Genomic DNA, 24,551 nt, shown 5'->3' with positions numbered 1-24,551 from the left:
CGAATCAGAATATAACCGGCTTTTATTACCGCGAATGATGACAAAAGCCTACACCGAGCTGTTCTGATAACTACATAAATAAATCGCGACCCGACACGGGCTGTAAACAGTTTCCCCCAAAAGCTCGCGATCGCACAATCACTATCCGCTATAAATATGTATTTTACGCGAACCGAGCGGAGGGTGGTGGAATTTTATTACCAATTATTTTTTGTCCGGATATTTTCCGCCGTGGGTTTTTCTTTTCTCTTTTTATAGGTTTCATTTTTTTTTTTTTTTTCACTACTTCGTCTTGTTTTTGTTCATCCATGTATAGCTATTTTCAACACCGTGATTTATCTAAGGGCATTTTAGCTCTTGTTTGGCTGAAATCGTGGAAAACTACCCTTTAATTTTACCCCAAAACAACTTGCGCAAAAATAATTCTTTGTTGATAGGATGTTAAATTTTTCCGAATTAAATTGTTGATTTCTACATATCGTTATAAATTAGTTTATAATTATTTTAGTTTATAATTTCATAATTAGTTATTTTTTGTCATGTCTCGAGATCTCTCCAAGTTGTTATCAATTTTTTCTATGATTTTCAATTATTCTCTGCATTGCTCCTTATCAATCAGAATGGTTGACTACGTTCATTTTGAATACTTCTGTCGATTTATACCGTGAAAATTTTCGGTTTAAAACCTTCCAATACTGACCCTCGGTGTTTATCCGAAAGCTAGACTGTCGATTTATACTCTGGGATTTTATACAGTCCTGCATCAGCTTTTTCCGTTGCAAGTTGAATGAAATAGTTTTTTTTCAATTCAAGTTACACAAGAATCTTGTGCCAAGATATCTGCAGTCTCAGCAATTGCGTGCCATTTGCCAATTGACCATAAAAACCGTACTTCGAACACATCCGTCGTTCTAGAATCGATATTGAAAGCAAACTTTCGACGTATAAGGTGAGTCGATGACCAGCCAGACTTGAGAAGTACGCCGACAACGTTTGACGCGTAAAACGTTGTTTACGTGACGAATTGAAAGTTGAAAAAACGCTGTTTGTAATCCTTCGCAAATCCTGAAAAGCGTTGCGTTTTATTCTGCCAATTTCAAACTCGTACGTCTCTCGCAGGTGAACTGACGATTTTTATTTTCTTTTTTTTTATAATAATTTTACTTTGCAACAGTTGGAGATTCGCCAAATGTTGAATCGGAAGTAAGTAACGAAGATTCTAGACTTTTTGTTACAGAATAGATCGACTCTTTCACACGGTTATTTAATCTTTTAGTCCGACAGCTAAACTTTTTATCAATAATACGACTAGCATTATTTATTTGTAAATATCTCGACTTATTCCCATAAATGGATTGAGATTCTGAAAAATTGAAGAAGCCGTAAACTGATAGAAACCAATTATGCATCAACTTCTTTAAACATTAATGCAAAACTAGGCGAGTTTTTCAAAATTTTCTTTAGCCACTATTTTGTGGCCAAAAAATGTTTTCAGATCGGTGAACTGATTACTGCGCCGAAGTTTATCCGAAACGATGAAATAGTTTCTCAAAGAAAACAAAAGATAACCTGTAAGTGATAAAACATGTTCACCGAGTTGAAAATTAGGCGTTTCTTTTTTTTTGATGCTGTCACTACGTTCTCGGGAATGAAATATCAGAATAGAAAAAACGAAAAACAACGAATCGATAAAAGCTATTTGTCCTTTAATTATTGCAGACCCTCGATTTCCTATAACCCTATGCCTCGGCAGTGCGTTCGGTTGTTTAACTTGGCTAACTCAATCCACTCGGTGAGCTTTTCCGGGTGGCGAAGCTGAGGGAATAAAAGCGAAAGACTGAAGGAAGGAAAAGAAAAATAAAAAGCGGAAGAAAGGGGGATGAAAGGCAGCAAAAATGCTCGCGCCAAGTTACGGCTCACTCCTTAACTATTTTCATTTTTTACCACAATCGAAAAATTTTGTACCAGGTAGAAAATGAAAATTAGTTTTCTAGCTGTCACCGAAAAGTCTATTACCCGTTACTATTCTTTCTCATTACGATCACTGTTACTAGATTTTCTTGCAACTGTTGCGAAAATTTAATGCTTGTTCAACAATAAATTGACGTTAAAGCCTTGTTTAACTAAAAAAGTAGAGTAAACCTCAGAAACTGATTTTGCGTTGCAATTACCAAAAAAGTATCGACAATAGCGCAAAATGGTAACGCGTACCTCGTTTTTCGTAATCCCAACAATATTCAAACAGTTTTTTTTAACGATACCTGCTTTACTGAATTTTTCCTAGTTACTGTAACAAATGAAACTTTTCTCAGTGCGCAGGAGAAAGTCGCATAGGTTGTAGGTTATACACACACTCCGAAAGATAGATAATCGTCGGCATTCGCGAGCGAAATTTGTGAATCATCTATGAACGGGACCGAGAAGATGAACTTTCCTGGAAGGGGCTGTAGACGGAGCTTCGTATGGAATATTCAGACGACTGTTAAAAATTCAGCGAGAACTGGCGGATATTTACCGTCCTTAAACTCACCACGCGAACGAGGCCGAGGTTACTAACGTTAACGCGACGAATCGTCAGGTGAACAAATCATGAATGCCCAATTTTAGAATTACTTTCAAAGTATTGGCTTTTCAAAATAAGAGGTTGTTTTGCTTGTCGTAGTTTTCTAAATTTCATACATTCCTAAAGGTGCGAAGTAACGTTTTTTCCTAACTTCATACTCGTCCACGTGTATGTTTCTTTGGTAATGGTACACTGAGAAAAATTTCATTTGTTACAGTAACTAGAAAAATTCAGTAAAGCAGGTATCGTTGAAAAAACTGTTTGAATATTATTTGAATTACGAAAAACGAGGTACGCGTAACCATTTTCCGCTATTGTTGATCCTGTTTTGGTAATTGTAACGCGAAATCAATTTGTGAGGTTTACTCTACTTTTTTGGTTAAACAAGGCTTTTACGTCAATTTATTGTTGCACAGGCATTAAATTTTCGCAACAGTTGCAAGAATATGTAGCGACAGCGATCGTAATGAGAAGGAATAGTAACGGATACCAGACTTTCCGGTAACAGCTAGAAAACTAATTTTCATTTTCTACCTAAAACTATATTTTTCGATTGTAGTAAAGAATGAAAATAGTTAAGGACTGAGCGGTAACCGGGACTAAAAATTTCTCTCAGTGTATCCACGGACAGTCTTACTTTGTTCCACGTCACTCATTCTCGCTCAATATCGTGTTAGATAATAATAATGGAATATTACATGGCAAAGTGTTACGTTGAAATCTATCCAAATACTGCAGATCGATGATTCATAGATTTCTCAAAATTTCTCTGAAACATGATGCATTTGAACAGCATCAGTTAGGGATTTTCAGAAATTGTCAGTTACCCAGGGTTCGGTAATTAATAAGAAAAAAAAAAAAAAACCGACAGACGAACCTGTTTCATTCCGAGTCTCGCCTAGCTGTTCGATACCGTATGAGATGAATTATGCGGGACTTATTATCCACGAGAGCAGAAGATCAGTGAGAAAACAACTGGAAACGAGACAATTTACCAAGTAAGTATAACGCGGGGCGAATATAACACAAAGGATGGCGCGTATATCGTCCCGCCTTAATAATTCAAAACGGGGTCTTAATAATGAAGGCACTGTCGGTTTATTGTATTGCGAAACAAAGCGGCACCGGCTAGTCTCTTGAATATTTAGCAACGCGTCTACCTAAATCATAAACCTAGATTTTACTGTCGTGGTTCGTAGTGGCGGTGAAACCCACCCACCCCTGTCTCGGGACGCAGATGCCGTGTCTGTCGGTTCCTTTCAGAATGTCAAAGCTTCAACATCCTGCAGGATGCGCCGGATGCAAACGAAGCAAAATGAAATTGCGAGGTCAACGAGTGCCATTGTCAGAGTCCTGGCAAGGAGAGCAGGATATTTGACACGAAATTTACATGCACGGTGTACGTATCGTAAAGCTTTTCGTGAGAAAATTTCCGAGTCAAAGCTTTTCGGTGGGATGATTTAGCGTCGCGTGATTACCTGGCGGAAAGAGAAGTTCGAGAATTGTAGGATTGCGAAAGTCTGTGTAACTGATGTAACGAATCAAAAGTGACGATTGAGTTGTGTAATTAAGTAGTCGAAATTACCAGGTGACAAGGGAGATTGGAAATGTGCCGACAGACAGTTACGATATAAGAAAAACTTGTCACAAATGAAAATTATCGAAAAGCCAAAGATGAATAAAAATTCTGAAAAGCCTTGCAGAATTGATGCGATGGCGTTATAAACAAAACTGATACAACCGAAGCTTGTCACTTATTTGGAATGTGGTTGTGGTAGAAAATGCGGGAGAAAACTACAAAGGACTGACTCTGACAATGAGTTATGGCGAACTACATTTATTGAGAGCAAAAACGTATTGGTAGCAAAATGTTATTTAAGGAGTAAATAAGAGAAATGTGCAGCTTAAAATTGGAAGCGATAACTCGGAATGATAACTGGATGCTGGTGTTGACAATTCGTATTCAAAATCTACAAAACCATCGTTGCCGCAAGCTACGCGAACTGATAACTCGAAATAACGCAAGATTGAGAGTCTGGATATAGATCAAAGTTGTGAAAACTAAAATCTAAGATTTTGGTACTCAGAACTAAACACCGATTGAGGAAACATAAAGGCTGAAATAACTATTGAAAACCATAGAATTTAAAAATTGAGAATTGAAAACTACCAAGCTATGAAATAATACTTGACCATAAATATTTACCTCCGGAAAAGTGAAGCTCAACGTTTTGAAATCGCTGTCGAGAATATAGACTAAACTGAACCGCAATACCAAAATACCAAGAAATTTTGACAAGCTTTTCGGGTATTTCGAAGACGGTTCTAAAATCAGCAAAAATCCGTTGAAAAGTATATTCATTTAGACTGTAAGAAACTGCTCGTTTAGATTTTCCAAAACTACCGCCTTTCAAATGTTTTGATACAGAAAAATATCAGGCGTGTAGAGAAGAGAAAAACTTTTTTTTTCAAATTGAATCTGAGGACACGGGATGAAACATAACGACAAACAAACCTAACTGTCCAGTTTAAATCGCAAACCGGATACAGAACTCAACCCGGCTCTCATAACACCTAAGCAAATGTACAATTTTCCGCAAAGGTGTGAGAAGCGCAACGATTTACGTGAGATGAATCGAGATGAATGAAGTTGGTCTTGAGCTGAGCGGGATCTTCAGGCTTCGTTCACAAAGCACGTTGAGCAATCCTGCAGAGGGATAAGAAATTTGTCTCCGATTGTTTCGTCCCTGGCGTCCGGGTCGTTTGCCGGTGATTTCCGGGCTGGAATCGGATATTTTGGCAGGAAACGAGCGTCAGAAACGGCGATCCTGACATCCTTCGATCCGCAGTGACGAGATTCTCTATTTGCGATAGAAAAGGATCGGAATTAGTCGACTTTGAGAACTTTAAGAAACCCGGATCCATTTGTAACGTGATCATCTTTTAAGACCAAGTTATTCTTTAGTGCACTGAGCAAAATTTCTTAGTGACGTAAATTGATATTATGATCGATGTAAGCAATAAAAACAAAAATTTATCCACCATTCTTGATGAATTTAAAATGATGTATAAAAGTGAAAAATCAACGGATCGTGATTATCCACGCGACTTGTAACGCTCATATTTTGCCACAACCTCTCTTCAAACTTAAACAAATTATTTTTCTCTCAAACACCCTCATATTTATGAATATACAGTTAGTTGCGTGACTCGAAATCCATTAAAGTCACTATCAAAGACTGAATGTCACCAATCTCTGTGAACTTTCACATCTACCCAACGTTTCGCCGAATGGTCAATGCTGATTTTCGGTGAGACGATTGGAACTCGATAAAACGAATCGATTTCGACCAAAGCCCCATGCCGGCAAGCATGCTGGAGTCGAGAGTTCGGAGAGCCAAAGCGAGCTTGACGTCCTGCCAAGAATCGTGTAAAGCTACCCAGGCTGGCAAACAGAGCTTGACGTATTGTTTGCACATGATTAATCGAACAAACGTAGCTCGCACCGCACTCCGTGAGTGTATCACGCTTGCGGAGTGCCTCATTAACTGCAGGTATACAAGAAATCTGAACGCGCGAATAAGGCATCTACAATGAGGAAAATTTCGTTTGTTACGGTGACTAGAAAAATTTAGTAAAACATGTATCGTTGAAAAATCTCTTTGAATATTGTTGGAATTGCGAAAAACGAGGGACGCCTAACCATTTTGCGCTACAGTAGATCCTTTTTTCTTTATTGCAACGCAAAATCAGTTTCTGAGGTTGACTCTACTTTTTTAGTTGAACAAGGCTTTAACGTCAATTTATCGTTGCACAAGCAGTAAATTTTCGCAACAGTTACAAGAAAAAATATAGCAACAGTGACAATAGTGAGAAAGAATAGTAACGGATACTAGACTTTACGGTAACAACTAGAAAACTAATTTTCATTTCGTATCCAGAACTATATTTTTCGATCGTGCTAACGCATGAAAATAGAAATTTCTCTCAGTGAAACAGGCGAGTCCAATGTCCGGGCGACCAAAATTACGGGGTTAATATTTAGCTGCCAATTTCCAAGATGAAAGGGAAAGAATCCGCGTCTCGTCGCCTGCCTCTTGACTCCAAATAAACCGCGCTCCTAGCTCGGGACAAACTCTCAAAGGGACTGAGAGAGTAAAAGTGAGCCTGCAGGATATCAGCCGGAATAATTACACCCGGTAAGTGCAGCCCGCAAAACTTCCAGAATTGGTTGCGGTATTCGCGATTTTTCTCGCAGCTTTCATATACAAATCCCTTACCGTGTACCTTACACCATAGAAAGTTACGGAGATCGAGGGATGGGAGAATTAGGGACGCATGACTTTTTATTGCTTGGTCAAGGATACGTTCACTTTGAATAGGCGAAGCTCGTAACGTGTAACGGTGATTCAGCATTATTACAGGTATTGATTCAAAATCGTCGCGTGTAAAGATTGAACAGGCGTACTTACTCAGATATGATTGACGATCTTAGAACTCTCCAGGCTTTGCCGTCGACAAAAGACACGTCAAGTCGTTTTTTCCGATGAATATTAATACCTCGAAATTTTTGCTAATTTCTTTCGTCGGAAAAATGACGAAATGTTTGTTTTGTGTATAAGAAGAATCTGATTTTTTTCGAAATGAAATCCGGTATCCACAGAGTTTGGGCAACAGCTTGGAAAACACTTGATCAAACTTTTTCCGAACAAAACGCAAGCTGGGCCAGATTTGTTTACCCACGATAGCTGGAAATGATGAGAATTCGACAGCTAATATTCGATAGAAAAGTCCAATCGATGAGTTTTGCACAAGCGGTAAGCACTGATTACAGGAGTTCTGAAATTTGAGGAATCTTGATGTCTTAAAATTATTTACATGATTATTCTCTGATCTGAATTCCGCTGCGGCTGATCGTTCACCTGCAATTGGCGGAATTGCCGATGAAAAACGAATGGAGGAAGAAAACAGAACGGGATAGATTTGTATTTGCCCTTGAGCGAAAACGGACGAATAAAATTCCACGTGGAATTTATAAACATTCTATGAGATTTTGGAAAGGTTTTCGACAAATTGAGAAAGTTTTAAGCTTTTCAATCACACGCGAATCGTTATTACGTCAGACTTCAGTATCTAAATTTGTTCGACTGTCGGATCATTTTTTTTTTTAGGGTTTGAAGCATTTTGAAGTGAGATCGTGAATTCGGTAGATTGTCACAGGAAATTTTCAGAACAGAACAGAACAGAGTTCGCAAATTTTTCAACTGAGATTTCTATAGAAATACCAAACCGTTGATGGAATGTGTTTGTAATATGGGGTGTTCGTCGCATATCCCAGACATTTGGGATTTGTTTTATAATTCGCCGTAGTATCTTTTAGAAGAGTCAAATTTCACCAGGCATTTCGACATTTGCAAGTACTTTTTGGAACAACGTGCAACATGTGATCGCAATGCGCACGTGTGTTATCCCGTCGGAAAATTTCTTGAAAATTCCTTAACTGGAAACCGTAGTCTCGGAAGATTTTCGAGATGACGGAATTTCTGATTAATATGACGGAAAGTAAATCGATCGACTTGTGGTTGAAAACCTTTCCAATTGAAACACCAACTTTTTATTACTCGACGAGTAAAATGACAAAATATATCGCAGTAACACGCATCTAGGATTCCGTTATCAGCTAATTAATGGTTATATTCGCGAGTCTACGCGCTCAGCAATTTTTACTCAAATCCCAATCTCGCATACGAAATATTCGATTCCTTGGCACCAATGATTGTCCAGTCCTCGAACATTTTTGAACATTGCGGCACAGTAGTAGCCTCGACCGGCAGGTTGAACCGATTGCCAAGGTACAGTCGGGACGGGTGATCCTAAATAACCAATGGTCGAAGACGTTATACATTATCCGACTCTGTGTTTGAAAATTATCAGAGGCCATTGAAAGTTCCGTCGTTAACTTACCTGTCCTGACGTCCACCCAATTCCCGGATACGTCCTCGCGAATTCCTACGTGGATCTTATCGCCGGGTGATAAGAGTGACTGAACGACGTCGAACTTGCGCCAGGAATCAGTCACCACCAAGTTTCCGCCCTCCTCGACGCATTTCTGCGCAGCATTTCGCCACGTCACCTTTTCATCACGATGATACTTGAAAGCTGCTCCGATTTGAGGAGAGCTCGTATAACCGACCGGTAGAGTCTCGGTTCCGACCTTCGGCGACGATTCAGTCACAGCTGGATTTGAAGTCGGAGTTACGTTTAGCCCCGAGACAGCCAAGTTTTCCGCGTTGGACAAGTTCGGATTTTCCGACTGCACCGCAAGACTTGAATCCAAATTGGCGATATTCGCGGCTAAAGCTCCCGGGACGACAAGAATCCACACGAGCTGTATCGCAGGCAGCGTATAAGAGATCAGCGGTGCCATCTTTGCTTCCAACTGTAGCTTTCCAGACTCACTGATGCAATTTTATCAGCTTTGAACGCTATTTATGTAGCCTTGCGGCCTGATATCTGGCCTCAGGAGCGTGGGAGAAAGTAGTAAGACGGGATTGTACGAACCCAGAACGAGTTTGCTAAAGATATTTAATCTCATCCTCTTAATTATAAACGATAATTATGTCCCGCACATCCGAAGCGTATTGAAGTAGGGGAGGGTGAAGTTTGAAGTCGGTCGGAATAACAGATAATTCTCGACTTACGGAAGAATGTTGCGCGAATTTGACGTCTTCGGTAAAAAGTAAATAGGAGCTGCCTAAGTTTCTCAAAAATATCCACACCGGGGTAAAATCAGAGATAGTATTTATCACAGCTGTAACGACAATGCAACAGTTCGTTAATAACACAGGCCTGCGATGGTTTTTCCTTGACAAAAACGAGTCATAATTTCGGTAGATATTCGATGAAAGAAACATTTAAATATCTATTTATCACGTAAATTTTCGGAAAAAAATATTTTCCTTCTGTTTTCTTAGCACTACTCGACTCAACTTCCAATTCTGTGTTGATTATGCGTAAGGGTAGCGTTGATATTTTTGATATTTAAATATTCATCTACCTTCACTAATTGTTTACGGTAATTTTACGAATGTTCAGAGATACGTGTATCGATTGTCTTGAGTTGTTTCTGGAAAAACAGACGGTAGTTCCGTGACAGACGAAGAAATAACCGATTTTGAAGAATTTTCACAGGGATAATCAATTAATAAGGGGACTGGATTGCTGGTATTTTATTAATTGTATATCAAACTCGTTTTATACAAATTATCATTGGAGAATATTTATAATTAGCAAATATATGGACTTTGACTAACGAAAAATTTCCCCTCCATCGTGGCATCGATATCTCGGTGAAAGGTTATCTGAGAATGAATAACAAAATTTTATCAAATCTACACAAATGTAGCTATCGTCGTACGGTGCCGTTTTTCTTTACATTTTTTAATTATTATTTATAGAATAGCGAGAGATTAACATTTTTTTTGTCATAACCCTTTTTTTTCAAGCCGTGATCGAATGTAAAAAAAAAGGTGAATACAGCCACCAACAACGATTGCTACACTTGCGTAGATGTTGATAAAATTTTGTTTTATATTTTCAGATAATTCTTTGTCCACATATCAGTACCACGATGGAGGGGACATTTTTTTATTAGTTTGTTAAATCGAAGCCTACATCTTTGTTGATTTTGCATATTTTTTGCTAAAAATTTGTATAAAACAAATTTAATATAGACTGAATAAAATACCAAGGATTAGATCCCTTTGTTAATAAGTTATCCCCGTGAAAAAAATTCTTTAAAAGCTGTTATTTTTCCAGCCGTCACAGTGGCCTTCCACCTCAAGTCTTTTTCTGAAACTAATGCTGTTCATTTGATAACTAAACGTTCGGTTATAAATTCATTGTACTTCGATTTTTCATAAAAGTTGTTCGGAAATCTGGAAATATGCATATCTTGCTTAAAAAGAAATCTCGACGCGCTTTGAAAAGAAAAACTCGCCCTATATTTTAATTCAACATACCTAAATACCTAGAAAAAAAAGCATTGTTGTCTTACGGAGAAATTTAAAGTTATATTTCGCAGGCCTGTCTAATTGGTTCAAATATTGAAATTTACGTCACGTGATAGTGTCGACCAAAACTCGTTATATACGGAATGGCGTGCAAAATCACCATTTCCGTTTCTCCGAAGCGCGATAGTCGAACAAAACCTCTGTACGATTACTCGAATAATTCCGACCACAACAATAAAACGTTTATAAAAGTCAGTTAAATATGTGTAGAAAATAATACGAAGGATTTGATGGTGGATTTTACCTTACTTTGACCGTAACCAAACCGTCGTATATCATGAATGTCTCAGACAGATGTCAAGCTGATTAAGTCGATCCTGAAATACACCGTCGTGATGAAATTCGGTGAAAAAAGAAATTTGAAATGGTTTTTGAACAGCGTCGCTACTCGGGTGATCGGGAATCGGTTAACTGACTTGAAAGCTTTTGCGATTCGAATGCGGATTTTTATTGAATGCTCATAATTAAAAAATACCGTGACATCACATTCGGAGTCTTGGTATAACGTGATCGGCGTTTGTCTCGTTCACAACCCCGACGACCTCTTCAGTTGTTACCCCGAGGAATTTCAATCTCGCAAACGTAATGCCGTCGAGCTGAACAAGTGTCGCTCAACAATCCGAGCGTCGTTGGATGCATTCTGACGCAGTAGTAATCGCCCCAAGGTTCGTCTATCGCCCATGGTACGGTTGGCGAGGGTGATCCTGAGTCACGAAGGGTCGAGAATATCGCGTATTATCGGACTGTCCGTGTTTGAAAAAAGAAGCCAAAGGCCGTTAAAAGTCCGAGCTCACCTGTCCTGACGTCGACCCAATCCTTGCTTTCGTACATGCGAGTGAATCCCACGTGGATGTGACTTGGGGGCGTTACGAGTAGCTTCAGGATATCGAATTTGTGCCAGGAATCAATCGCAGCCAAGCTTCCACCCTCCTCGATGCACTTCTTTGTGGCCGCTTGCCACGTCACAGCTTCATCGCTGTGATACTTGAAAGCTGCTCCAACTTCGGGGAAGCTTTCGTAGCCATCCGGGAGAGTCGTCATCGGCATTTCGATGTACGGCGGTAATACAGACTCGTTTGGATTTGAATTCGGATCGGCGTCATGCTGCACGATCGGAGAACAGTCGACGATGGATACGTTTCCATTTTTCAACACACCCAGCGCGACTCTCGAATCGATATCCGGAATTACTACATTACACACGAGCTGCATTGCAGGCAGCATTATGTAGGCGATCATCGGTGCCATTTTCGATTAATACGGTAGCTAATTCACTATCGGTAAGAATGTGATGTGGTCGACGGTGCTTCGTGACTAGCCGCACAACAATGGCAGGTCACGATGTTTCGACGCACTTTACGTGGCTTCGAGCCAGTCATTTTATCTCTCATATACGTCTCATTCAAAGCGCTGGAAGGGAGAGGAAATCATTTATCTACAAAGAACAAGAATGACGTGCCCGAATACTGAGAAATGTTGACTTGATACAACGCGATTGAGTGGTTTGAGAGAAATATATTTTCTACGTTCGATCGAGATATAAAGTTTATTCGTCACAAATGCGAAATAAAACAACACGCTGGAGCAGCAAATTTTGGCTTGAGTATACAGACGGTAGGTAAATTTAACAGGTCTGCTACATTGAAAGCCCACTTGACTGTATTGCAAAAATTTTACTATCGCAGTGAAAGTCTTGTTGGTTCCAACACTTTAGAATTTGCTGGTCCGGCTGTTTTTATTTTATTTATTTACTTATTCATTTTTTGGTCGTCGTTCTGAATATTTAAGAATTCGCTTCCAAGCTTGAGCAGCCGAGTAAAGATACTCTTGATTTTAAACTCTAAAATTTCTGTGTTCAGATGACGTGTGAAGACCATATGGCAAAATTACTGGATTGTATCGCGTGCACTAAAGTGGTTAATTATTTTGATCATGTCTGAATTTTTTGCGCTCTCCCCCCCAAAAGTAATCAACATATATACAAAAAAAAAAAAAAAAAAAAAACGTATCCATTTTAATTCTTTTTTTTTATGGAAACTGTTTATTACTTTAAAACTACATATCGTGAATAGAAATTGCTGTGGTTATTTTAAAGGAAACTTATCGCCATAAAAAATATGATCTGTTGTGAAATTTTCGTAAATCTAATATCTCTCGATATTAGCAAAAAAATGAAGAGAGTTCTAGACTTGCAAAGAAAAGTTTCGAATGTAACTTTTTCGTAGTCTGAAAGTAAAAATGGAAGACAAACAGTTCGGCATTTTGCTGAATTTTTCATTGGAGATGAAACGAAGCGCAAGATCACTTTTCGATCCTCATAATTCCGGCACTGATTTGTATCGTAAAATTTTCATAATTCTCAGATAAAATTTATGATCACAAAATGTAAAATACGAGGAGACTTCTGATTCGGGGGTTCATCTGTCGGTAATTCTAAGAACTGCCGGACTCGAACAAAACATTATTACGAAGATAGTAACATTCCCCGGTGATAAGAGACTATAATCACATATAATTACAAATTCGTTTCAAAATATTCGGTTAAATTGTACTGTTATACACATGCCAGACTCTGCGAATGCTATCTGTTTAACGAACGGATAGAGTTTTGAAGCGAAACGATTGTAGAAACGAATGTAGAATGATGCTGAGATCAAAATGTTGGTCTGTTTAGGAAAAATCCCATTGTAGCCGACAGATGTTCGAACTATTGAGAAATTCGATGAACTCTATTGATTGAATAATGCGTTTTCCTCATTTGCGCGGGGAAGATTACCTATCCTGAGAAGAGTAACCACACGGAACTTTTCTTCCCTTGAATTCTTCCATTTATGATCCCGAAATTTCAAGCGTGAAAATTGTGATATTACCAATCCTTGGAAACAGCGAAAAATAGCAACTCGGCCAAGAGTAATCTTCAAAGTCTTCGGTCGTCGACGAGGGTTTTTTTTTATCGGACATTACTACGCGAATCAAAGTTGAAATCGAAATAGAGGAGAGTGAGTTTCGAAGATGCTCAAAACACGGGAGCGTGTTAATTTCCGTTACTCCGAAGATCCATTTCATTAACAATAACACTATCCATGATTTTATTGCTTGAATAATTCCGCTCACAGCAACAAAACATTCACGTAATTGTGTATGATATGTGGAGACGAAATTAAAGAAAGATTCTATCGTGAATTTTTCCTAATTCTAGCAACTTCTTTTCTTCCGAAGTGAATTATTTAAAAAAATTCCATAAAAAAAAAATCAAGAATTCATACCCATTACGCATCTCGAAAAAACTATAGCACGTGAAAAATGATCATCCCGAGATAGTCACTGATCGGCTATTGTCACATCAAGTTAGCCAAAATGTCCGATTTTTAGTCCGTGAACCCATTTTCACGGTCACTCAGCGACAAAACTGAGGGGCTAATAATAATTTGAATTTCGAAATGTCTGAGGTGTCGGTACATCGTAGAGATCAATCGAGTCTGGTGATCGAACCTGAATATCAATTCTGATTAACTTAAGTAGAATGAGAAAATATCATACTTGCCATTTTACCGTGAAAAGTGAATCGTAGTGGAATTGGTACGTATTTTAATAACGTGTTACAGCTTAATTCTTGAGGAAACTTTTCGGTTCAGATACCAATTTTTATTTGACAATAACAGTAGAGAAATATTTTATGGTTAGTACTATATGACCAGCCTTGCCCGCGTACACTGATTACAGTCACAAAAATCGAAAATTGATTACGAATCGACTGGAATTATTGCAGGAATTACAGAAATATTGCGAAGATCACAGCAATGTTACAAAGGATCGAAAATGTTCACCGAGATTTCAAGGAGTAGGTACAAAAAATATCAAAAATTGCAAGAATTACACTGGGAAAAATTTCATTTGATATAATAACTAGAAAAATTCAGTAAAACAGGTATCGTTAAGAAACTGTTTGAGTATTGTTGGAATTATGAAAAATGAGGTACGCGCAACCATTTTGCGCTATGGTCGATCCTTTTTTGGTTGTTGCAACGCAAAATCAGTTTGTTCGGTTCACTCTACATTTTTGGTTAAACAAGGCTTTAACGTCAATTTATTGATGCACAAGCATTAAATTTTCGTAACAGTTACAAGAATATATAGTTACAGCGATCGTAATGAGAAAGAATAGTAACGGATACTAGACTTTCCGGTAACAGCTAGAAAACTAATTTTCATTTTCTACCTGGAACTATATTTTTCGATTGTGGTTGAAAATGAAAATAGTTGAGGACTGAGCGGTAACCGGAACTAAAAATTACCGAGATGACAAAGATTACAAAGGATGTATAGGATTTCAGCAGCCTGTGCACACCAGATTACAATGTCAGTGATGAACCCCTCGGTTTTGCCCGAATCCGATCAGTGGTCACGACAGCCGATTTACGGACTCCTCACTCGTCGCTCTGAGGAACTTGAATCTCGCACACAAAGCCCATCTCTTCCGAACAATTGAAATTCCACAGTCCACGGAAACTTCTCGTAATGTCTAAACACATGTATCTTCCTGAGGGTTCACCTCGTCTCCAAGGTATGGTTGACAGCGGCGATCCTAAATTACATTTCATCAGTCTTTTTTCGTTTCAAAGAATCAACGGCCGTTGAAAGTCTAAGCTTACCTGTCCTGATGTCAACCCAATCCTCGCTTTCGTACATGCGAGTGATGCCTACGCGATAATCTAAGAACGGCGGTAGGAGTTGCAAAACAATGTCGTACTTGGTCCAAGAATCAGTCACCGCCAAGGTTCCACCCTCCTCGATGCACTTTTTGTTAGCCGCTGGAAACGTCGCTAATTCCTCATGCAACTTGAAGGCTGCTCCAATTTCGGGGAAGCTTTTATAGCCGTCCGGAAGAGTCTTCGCTTCGATCTTCGGCAATGATGCAGTCACAGGTGGAATCGAAGTTGTACTTGCGTCAAGCTCCAGAATCAGTGAGTCGTTTACAACAGGTGCGTTTTGAGTTTTCGCATCTGAATTATTACGCGTTAGGTCGGGAGCTTGCGGGATGACTAAATTACACACGAGCTGCATCGCGGGCAGCGTATAAGCGATCATCGGCGCCATCTTCGATCACAAGGGTAAAACCGATACGGTGTATGCCGTTGGTACTGGTGTTCTATGGTTGCCCGCGTATCGCACAAGAATGGTAGCGCATCATGTTTGCAAAGCCCTTTATTTGCCTTCGCATGAATCATTACATCACGCGTTTCTCGCCTGATACTCGACGGAGACGCGAGATTATTTTTCGTGACAATTTTTTCCTGCAGCAGTTGAGTGACTATTGAGTAACATCTGGTCGATTAAAACGCGCTTTAGTGGGTCGCGAAGTATCGTATGTATTCAAATTAGACACGTATTCATTCACGTGTAACGAATATTTTCATGTTTTGTAAAAATTTTCGACTCTCTGTTCTACACATTTGCATTAGGATGTTTCAGAAACAAATAATTTGTGATTTTACACCGTGGCAGATCATAAAATGGTTGCTTGGGTCAAAAGAAATATTCTGTCAAAAGATTAGCATTTCAAGTTACGTGGAAGATTGCGGTCAATTGATTTTCAACCTTGTTTTACATTTTTTCAAATCATGATGAATGATACTGTAAAAAAAAATTAATCATCGTACAGTTGATGTTTGAGAAGTGTATTTGGCGATTTTAGGAATCTAACACCTGAAAATTTGACAATATGTCGTATGACAAATGTGACATCACGTTTTGCTGCGACATTAACGGTTACTCATTTTTCCAACATTCCAATCAAACGCGCGTGACTCTATAAGCTTGTTTTTTTTCTACAAACGACGATGAATGGGCGTTTTGCATCCAGTTCCGAAAGATGCGTGCTGACGAAATTCCGCATCATTATCAGGCACTGGTAAGGCTATCAAATCTAAGTCCCCGACACTATCAGTAGGAAAAATTTTTTTCGATTCAGGCGGTATTCATATGAAAGTATAATTAGTTGCGTGTTCAGCAGAGATATTGATAATGAAATATCCGCTTAGATCAAACGAGTATAAAATTGCGAGTTCTGACCGTGGAGCGAATGTACAACGTTTCAACGAGGCACAATTATTGAAGTGTGTCTGAATAAATGTTTTGCAAAATTGGATTATTCAGTTTAGAAACGGATATCGAAATGTTGTCACGGAATAACTGAAGGATACTCCGATCAGAGCGAACAGAATATTCCGAATCCTGTTGATGTCGATTATAGAAATATGTAAGTCATGCTGTTCCGCTGTGTGAGTAAGAACAAAACGATTTGAGAGAATTTTCAATCTTCGTAAGACTTGCAGAAATTAAATTTTCTGATTGTCGATACGTGAGAACTTCCAACAATAATCGTCCCAAATTCCGGTAGTATTTTCTCCTTCGAAACTGCGAATGATTTCAATTATTATACACAAAAAGAATCAAAGCATTGTTCCGCTTATGAAAAGCAATAATATCCGATGAAATATTTACCTGCCATGTGAATCAGACCGGGCGTATTTTACTGCAAAGTAAACGCACACGTCAAACTGCGATATCCGATATCTTGATGGTAAGAAGAAAGCTACTCTCGAAATTCCGTATTCGAGTTAATCTTAAGTGCAACTTAGGATGTTGGAAGAATTATTTCATCACTCTGAATACTCCGTCACGGTACAGAGTGATATTAGAGATTATTTGCAGAGCGGATAAAACCAACCACTTTGACACAAAATTTTTGAATTCGTCTCGTTTTAAGCTTATAAAACGAAAAATTTTATTCAAGGACAAAAAGTTCGGTACCAAATTTTCGTTACAATTCGTCGATTTCTCTATTAGAACGATTCCATTTCTCGAATCGAACAAAGCTGAAACGTGTCGAAAAGTAAGTCTGTCGAAAAATGGCAAATTTCAGTATAATTCTCGTAGCCTAAAGCGTATGATTATAACATAGGGAGTCAACTTTGCAACGAGGATCACCGATTCGCGTAAAACTCTTGCCTAATCTGCCCGGAAAGTTGCGGAATCCCGGTGAGTTTAAGCAACTCAAATCCTAGCGTCGGACGATACGAAGCGTCAGTAATATCAAGCTTTCAGAGCTTACGCATTTTGTTTCTTATCTCAAATAACGAAGACACTCGAGCCGATTGCAATTTTCGATTAAATCCTTCGTTTTTTTTTCACTTATTTGCTTCTTTTTATTAAAAAAAAAAAAAATGATTTTCAGGGTTATTAAATTTCAATCGAATGAAACGAAACTTGTTTACGCGTTTATAGTAAACGATCTATAACTGGATTCATATTGAAGTAAAATTCGTTCGGTTCAAACAAATTCGAAAAAACTTTTCCCCCATTTTTCGAGTTTCAAGTCGACATAGCATTGCACTGTAAAGTATAGTAGGCAATATTTCCGCAGCATTAGTAAAATTGTTCAATTTTTGCGGCTTGTTCTGGTTATCGCAATAATTCAATTATCGTTACACCTTCCTTCTCAAACTCGCTTCAACGAGTGATGAGAGAGGATGTGCGTAAATAGCATAATCTTATCTTTCTCTCCTCACCCATTTTCATCTGTTTACCTATCCTTATGTCTCGCCGCATCCAAAATACTCGTATACACCATACACAAGTTGCACATTCTACCAAAGGCTATAATAGACCATGGGTTAATCACTCGTGAAATCTGGTGTACACTTTTCCGGAAATCTTGTGAAATATCTTGAAATCTTCTGTAATCATTGAAACCTTGTGTAATCTTTGAAATTTTGTGTAATCTTTGAAATCTTGTGTAATCTTTGAAATTTTGTGTAATTTTTGAAATCTTGTGTAATCCTTGAAATCTTCTGTATTCTTTGAAACCTTCTGTAATCATTGAAATCTTGTGTAATCTATGAAATCTTGTGAAATCTTTGTAATCTTGTGTAATCTTTGAAATCTTTTGATATCTTTTAAAATCCCACCAAGTCTCTTGTAATCTTCTGAAATATTCTAAAGTCATGCGAAATCATTTGAAATCCCTCGAACTCTTTTGAAATTTCTGAAATGTTTGTAATCTTGAATTCAGGTGTACAATAAATCGATGAGTGATTAACCCCCTCGGCTGTGGATGTATTTTGTCCCGAAGAAAATTCCCCAGCATGAACTTCTGTCCGTATTTCACTTCTTTTCGAAACACCGGCAGGCCGAGCTTGCATGACGCTTTTTTTCCGGGATGTATAAACCGTAAATGGGGAAAACGCGTGAGCCACCCGAAGCCAAGCCGGAGGGCCTCTCGTCTGAAACTATTTCCCGGAATATTTGATTCCCGGTCTGAGATCCGCGGGGTATGGGAACGAGAATGGGATAAGGATATTTCGGCGGGGCGATGCGGGGGTGAGGAGATAAAGGCAGGGTTTGTGTTATACGGCCTCGGGGAGAGCGAAGAAGGCGACGCTACGCGACGAGGCAAATTGGATTCCGCTGATTAGCTTTCGTACCTCCGACTGATTGAACGGGCTTGCCAATTTCTTAAACGACGACGCGAACTCGCCTTTGACTCGTCTCTTATTCTCATCCACGGTGGAAAAAGGAAGAGGGTAACACGACGGGAATTTCGTTTCACTGGCTGGTATTCAAAGGGTTGAAACGCCAGGAAGCTACTATATAATGCCCCGCTGCTTTAATCACTTGAATCTCGCGCTTATCGCCTTCAAAATTACCCCGGGGTGAAGATACTGCGAATAATAGACTCGTGCAAGGAAACAGCAAATATGTTCGTTCCTTTACGAAGATTGATTAAAAAAGCCTTCAGCTTAAAAAAAAAAGATCGGTTTGTCGAAGCAGGAAAGACAGAGAGCGAGGAAAGAAAACAAAGCTTAGGAATACTTGAACACGGAACTGATTTCAGAATTATGTTTCTATAATGGACAAAATGAGCCCAGAAATTCAAAACTAGGATCAAAAACAGTAGAGTTTAATTTTTTCGAATGTTCCAAGTTACGAAAAGTTGTCTCAAACTTTTGATATCTCAACTTGCGTTGTACATATTTACTCATATTCATTTCTGTTACGTAAAAAGGACGTTTTTATTCATATTCACTGTCACTGGTTTAAATAACATTCGTGCGGATTTCGGAGACGGTTTTTTCTCCCTTCCTGACTTTTGATTCAGACCGTCCACCGAACAATTCATTCTTTAACCATCCGGTCCTCAGCGGCACGCGATCAGAATTCTAAAATAGCTTTAACTTTATTTCTCGGTTTCTTGTAAATGCGGTTAAGCAATCAGCGTAAAATCTTGGTTTTATATCGTAGAAAACGACGGGAGTGATTCCCTCGAGCACGTTGTTAAAAATATAATGGTAGACCAGGATGTCTTTGCTCTTGCGAAATCTGACGCATACCTAAGCTGATACACGATACTTTTTTTTTTGAAATTTTATGCCAATCTCGATCATGTTGTAAGACAAACAGTAAAATCGCAGTAGACTTGCGAAGAATTTACCCCAATCGTGGGGTACCAGAAATAAGCAACAAATTCTGGATTACTATCGTAATGTTCTTTCTCCATTCCTTGAAAATTCCTCATGGCATGGAAGAGTGTCATTGAATTCATATAATATCGGTAAAACAGATGAAACATTTTAACGAAATTGTTACATTTTAATTTGAGTTTTTTATCAATCTCTTGAAATTCATTGCGAACCGTGTTACAAAATCTTATACAGTGTCAGTGAAATCACGTCAGAATCCTGATCGCAACTTGCATATTTCGTAGAAGTGAAAATTAATTATTCAAAACCATCTGAAATATTTTACATGTGGAGGATTACGTTAAGCTCGTTGATTATCGTTAAGATATCTACAGAAATTATTGTAAAAATGATAGGCTCCTAAGAATATACTGCAAAAAAGATTAACTCTTCGCGTTTCATAGGCATATCCTTGAGACGCTTCGGTTAGATTTTATTCTTCTTTTATGGTTGGACGCTAATTGCGAAAAGCAATAGATATTTCAACCGGAGAGCAGAGACGAATCTCAGGCAGTTTGAAATTATTTCCCCGCGCGTAATTCAAATTTCTTATTCCTCGACATGGAATACGAGAAATACTTGCAATGATAGAACTGGGTTAGAGGTAACAACCTTTGGAGTTTCTATGTAATCTCCGTTTATTTGATCAAAGAAACACAGGTAAAATTACAGAATTGTGAGATATTTAATATTACAGAATCCGGGGCTCTAATAAATTAAAAGATCATATAATTAAATCCTCAATTTCCTTTTGTATTGAATGAGATTTGATATTTATTATTTATCAGCCTGCGATTTATGAAACCTAGATCCTATTTCTTTCTGGTCCAACAATTCTCCATTCATTTACGAACCTAATCTATTTTGGAAATATCGCTACATGTACACTTGATTGAAGGGGAGGCTCGCAACAGAAAGAGAGGGAGACCCAGGTATACCCTAAATTGTTCGGAAATAAATACTTTTTATAGAATCGAACAGGATTGAGAACTGTCGTATTACAAGCGCCGACTATCTGCAAAAAGGTTATGAAGAAACGGTCCGAATAACCGAAGTACGAACAGATATGCTCTTTGAATTTGAAGAAACAGTCAGAATAACGGAAGTACAAACTGATCTGCTCTATCAAGTGATTGCAACGATATCACCTCGAGCTAACAAAAGTTTCACATTTAATTACAGACATGCTTCATTTCATCTATAACCGCCAAATTCAGATTAAACCCTGATTGCTTACACTGAGAAAAATTTCATTTGTTACAGTAACTAGAAAAATTCAGTAAAACAGGTATCGTTAAAAAAAACTGTTTGAATACTGTTGGAATTAGGAAAAACGAGGTACGCCTAACCATTTAGCGCTATCGTCGATCCTTTTTTGGTAATTGCGACGCAAAATCAGTTTCTTCGGTTTACTCAACTTTTTTAGTTAAATAAGGCTTTAAAGTCAATTTATTCTTGCACAAGCATGAAATTTTCGCAACAGTTGCAAGAAAATCTAGTAACAGTGATCGCAACGAGAAAGAATAGTAACGGATACTAGACTTTCCGGCAACAGCTACAAAACTAATTTTCGTTTTCCACCTGGAACTATATTTTTAGATTGTGGTAAAAAATGAAAATAGTTGAGAGAGGTAACCGAAACTAAAAATTTCTCTGAGTGTATTAGCGTCATTTCGGTGACTTGTCGAACCACTATTCGTCGCTTTTTGGTGGACACTTTTTCGGTTGAAACCCGATATGAGATAGTTCTCCCTGCCATACTCTACCCTCCGTATTCCAACCTCGGAGAAAATTCAAGGACGCGACTCACGGGGTGGTCAGCTGAATCTGATGCGAACCAGAACAATCATCACTCAGTTTTGCCAGGCCACGCGAGACGAGGCACGCAACGTGTGCCACGAAATTAAGCTTCGCATCCGTTTCGAATTTCCCGGGCTTTCACGGACAGAAATGATTCGGCATTTCGCTGCCGCGCCGTCCCGAGTTAATTTACTTTTTGTCATCCCCTTTCTTCCGGAGCAGCTTGAGCTACAAGCTTTGCGCCTCTCTCCTCGAGGCTCGCAGAATTCCGCGTAAGATTTGCAACATGTTTCCACTCGCTGACTGCCCGTCAGACTCACTAACACACTCGGGAATAAGAAAAAAAGGCGCTAGAGAAACAGAAAGCCGAGAGATAATATTGTCCCCCGTATTGGCCTGGGATGGGTTTCGTAAGGGGAGGTTTACGGTAGGAGAATAGAGCGCCTCGACGCTTTTGCCACTCCGGCTTTAATTAAATCTTATTTACAAGGATATATTTCCGTGACACGAGGGACAAATTCACCCGGAATTTTATCATCCTCGGAAGTGGAATTTTCCCCCTGCGTTACACCTGTATACGCGAATTTTTGTTGAAATTTATAAAATTCATCCACTTTTCCGACTCTGTAACCAGCCTGCAAGATTTGCTTCGAAGATAAAGTTCAACGTCTTGGATGATGTATGAAAAAAACGGCTTTTAGAGAAGACTGTCGTAGAGTGCCGATAAAAGAGAAGAGGCGAAAAAACAACAAACTTTAAAAATTATTCCACCCTGAAGGCCTGATGCTTTTGTCAGCTTTATAAACCTTTGTTTTATACTTTGAATTCATTACGGACAAGGTGAACTTAGTAAAATTCTTTGGGATCCAACTTTTCTTTGAATTCGTTCGTTGCGATTGAATGCAAAAGGCTGAAAAATAGGCTGTCTGAAACTGTCTAAAATATGTGTATATTTCACGACCTCAAGTTTGATTGTAACTCTTGGAGATCGATTCGCGCCAACTTTCTTATCTTCTCCCATATTGCGTCCTGAGACAGTAAATTCACAATTGTGAATCTAAAATCCATGATCCTTACAGTATCACGTATTACGATATAAATCAGAATTGCAAGTTTAATCTGAAAATCGACCGATCGTATTGGAAAAAACGTTGCAAAAACCTGTCCATGAAAACAATTTCCCAACGAAACCGCAACGATCGAATAATCGGAGTTAATTCGCTTGCAGGATGTATCGCTATATCAGGTGAGCTTAGCTAACGGCAGATGATATCGCAGAGTTGGCAACGAAGCCGAACTGCAAGATAATGCGATGCAAACTTACGGTATTCCTCGTTCAGTGATTCGGTCAATTCATTATTTAAACTTTGTCCTAATATGCCTGTGGAGTCAACAAGCCGTGTTTACAGTTACCGGTTCTGCATTCATAATTCTTTCGGTCAAACTAAGCACGCGAGGGATTTCTCGTGGAATATCTAAATTTTCCCACTCGAGCACCAGGAGATTCGACAATTCCAAAACGCGTACCTTGCACCAGTTGTCGACGTTCACCCTGAGCTCTATGGCTCGCGGTTAAGTTCAGCCTTCGCTAATCGCGGCGAGAAACTCTCGAGGTGTGCAGCATCGATTCGACTCGGTCCTCGGATCGATCACTTTCGCTCTTCGACAATGAGAACCTGCAGGCGATTAAACCAGGCGAGAAAGGCGAGCTGGAAGGAGGAAGGTAGTGCGGTATAAGACGGTTATCTGGGGAACGGAATCCACGGAGCGTGTCTTCCGGCCAACGCGGGTCTCTGAACACACGCGACAATCCTGACTTTTCAGTCAACGATTCGTTCCCGAAGCCCTCGCGACATCTCCTCTTCGCCAAAGCTTCTGCGGCACTTGAGAATTCGAAACCCGGCGCAGATCCGATCTTTCGATGAAGAGTGTGTCGCGAATCGCACTCGGCGGCCAGCATGCGGTATCGAAACGAAAGTAAGAGCGAGGCCAGCGAATCGACTCGCTCTGTTCGCCCGAACGACAATGCCGGCTATCTGTGGTACTCGAATCAGATTCAACCCAAGTATTCAACCAACTGCGAAATGAGTACTTTTCGTAAAAGTTCGTGTGTTTCTACTCTGGTGAAATATATTCCAAGTTATCCACAGTGACTTCAGACCGGGCAGAGTTAGAATTGACCTTGATCAGTGCCATTCGTAATTTGATTGGAAGGCGGTTCTCTGTAGTGGAACCATCGTCGACGTATCGGCTGATTGAGTCCAGAGTTCATCGCCCAGACTTGAAGCTGGTGGTCGACTTATGGTTGTAGTCGCAGATTCGAGTGGAATGAATTATACAGAGTGAAGAATGTTGAATCACCGGTATGAAACAGCGACACAGTGTGTGAAAAGTGGCGGATAATCTGGAACCCCGTTAACTTACAGCGGTTACTTTGCATTTGAATTAAAATCTTGGCGGAACTTTGTTCTTCTTGAGTCCTTTGTTACGTTGGAATATAATTTTTGGCAAGAAAGAAGACAAACAGGAGTGAAACTGCTACTACTGCCAAACTACTGATTTATAATGCAAAGTTTGGTCTAAAATTATTATCCC

The 24,551-nt window shown here is 39.1% G+C and overlaps 3 protein-coding genes across 3 annotated transcripts in view; 1 reads left to right on the top strand and 2 right to left on the bottom strand.

The window, feature by feature from the left end:
• Positions 1-24,551, top strand: part of Phlpp (PH domain leucine-rich repeat protein phosphatase) — a 99,838-nt gene that overhangs the window by 48,802 nt on the left and 26,485 nt on the right. The gene's annotated exons all lie outside the window — the stretch shown is intronic.
• Positions 8,155-11,984, bottom strand: LOC124211414 (uncharacterized). The gene is made up of 3 exons (XM_046610455.2): positions 11,430-11,984; positions 8,528-11,339; positions 8,155-8,436 (listed from the first exon to the last, which is right to left on the bottom strand). The coding sequence occupies exons 1-2, from the start codon at positions 11,881-11,883 to the stop codon at positions 11,182-11,184; spliced, it is 612 nt and encodes a 203-aa protein (XP_046466411.1). The 5' UTR covers positions 11,884-11,984; the 3' UTR covers positions 8,155-8,436; positions 8,528-11,181.
• LOC124211415 (tetranectin-like protein) lies at positions 14,841-15,795 on the bottom strand. Its single transcript, XM_046610457.2, has 2 exons — positions 15,288-15,795; positions 14,841-15,220 (listed from the first exon to the last, which is right to left on the bottom strand). Exons 1-2 carry the CDS (start codon positions 15,730-15,732, stop codon positions 15,063-15,065), a joined length of 603 nt encoding a protein of 200 aa, XP_046466413.1. The 5' UTR covers positions 15,733-15,795; the 3' UTR covers positions 14,841-15,062.

This window comes from Neodiprion pinetum, chromosome 2, assembly GCF_021155775.2.
Source record: "Neodiprion pinetum isolate iyNeoPine1 chromosome 2, iyNeoPine1.2, whole genome shotgun sequence".
NCBI lineage: Eukaryota > Metazoa > Arthropoda > Insecta > Hymenoptera > Diprionidae > Neodiprion > Neodiprion pinetum.
Note: the sequence above shows the minus strand (reverse complement) of the source record. Positions and strands in the feature narration are given on the sequence as shown.

Coding starts and splice junctions, on each gene's coding strand:
- LOC124211414 (XM_046610455.2), bottom strand. CDS start 11,883: ATGGCACCGATGATCGCCTACATAATGCTGCCTGCAATGCAGCTCGTG. Junction 11,340..11,429: donor TTGGGTCGACGTCAGGACAG/GTGAGCTCGGAC, acceptor TTCGTGACTCAG/GATCACCCTCGCCAACCGTA.
- LOC124211415 (XM_046610457.2), bottom strand. CDS start 15,732: ATGGCGCCGATGATCGCTTATACGCTGCCCGCGATGCAGCTCGTGTGT. Junction 15,221..15,287: donor TTGGGTTGACATCAGGACAG/GTAAGCTTAGAC, acceptor AATGTAATTTAG/GATCGCCGCTGTCAACCATA.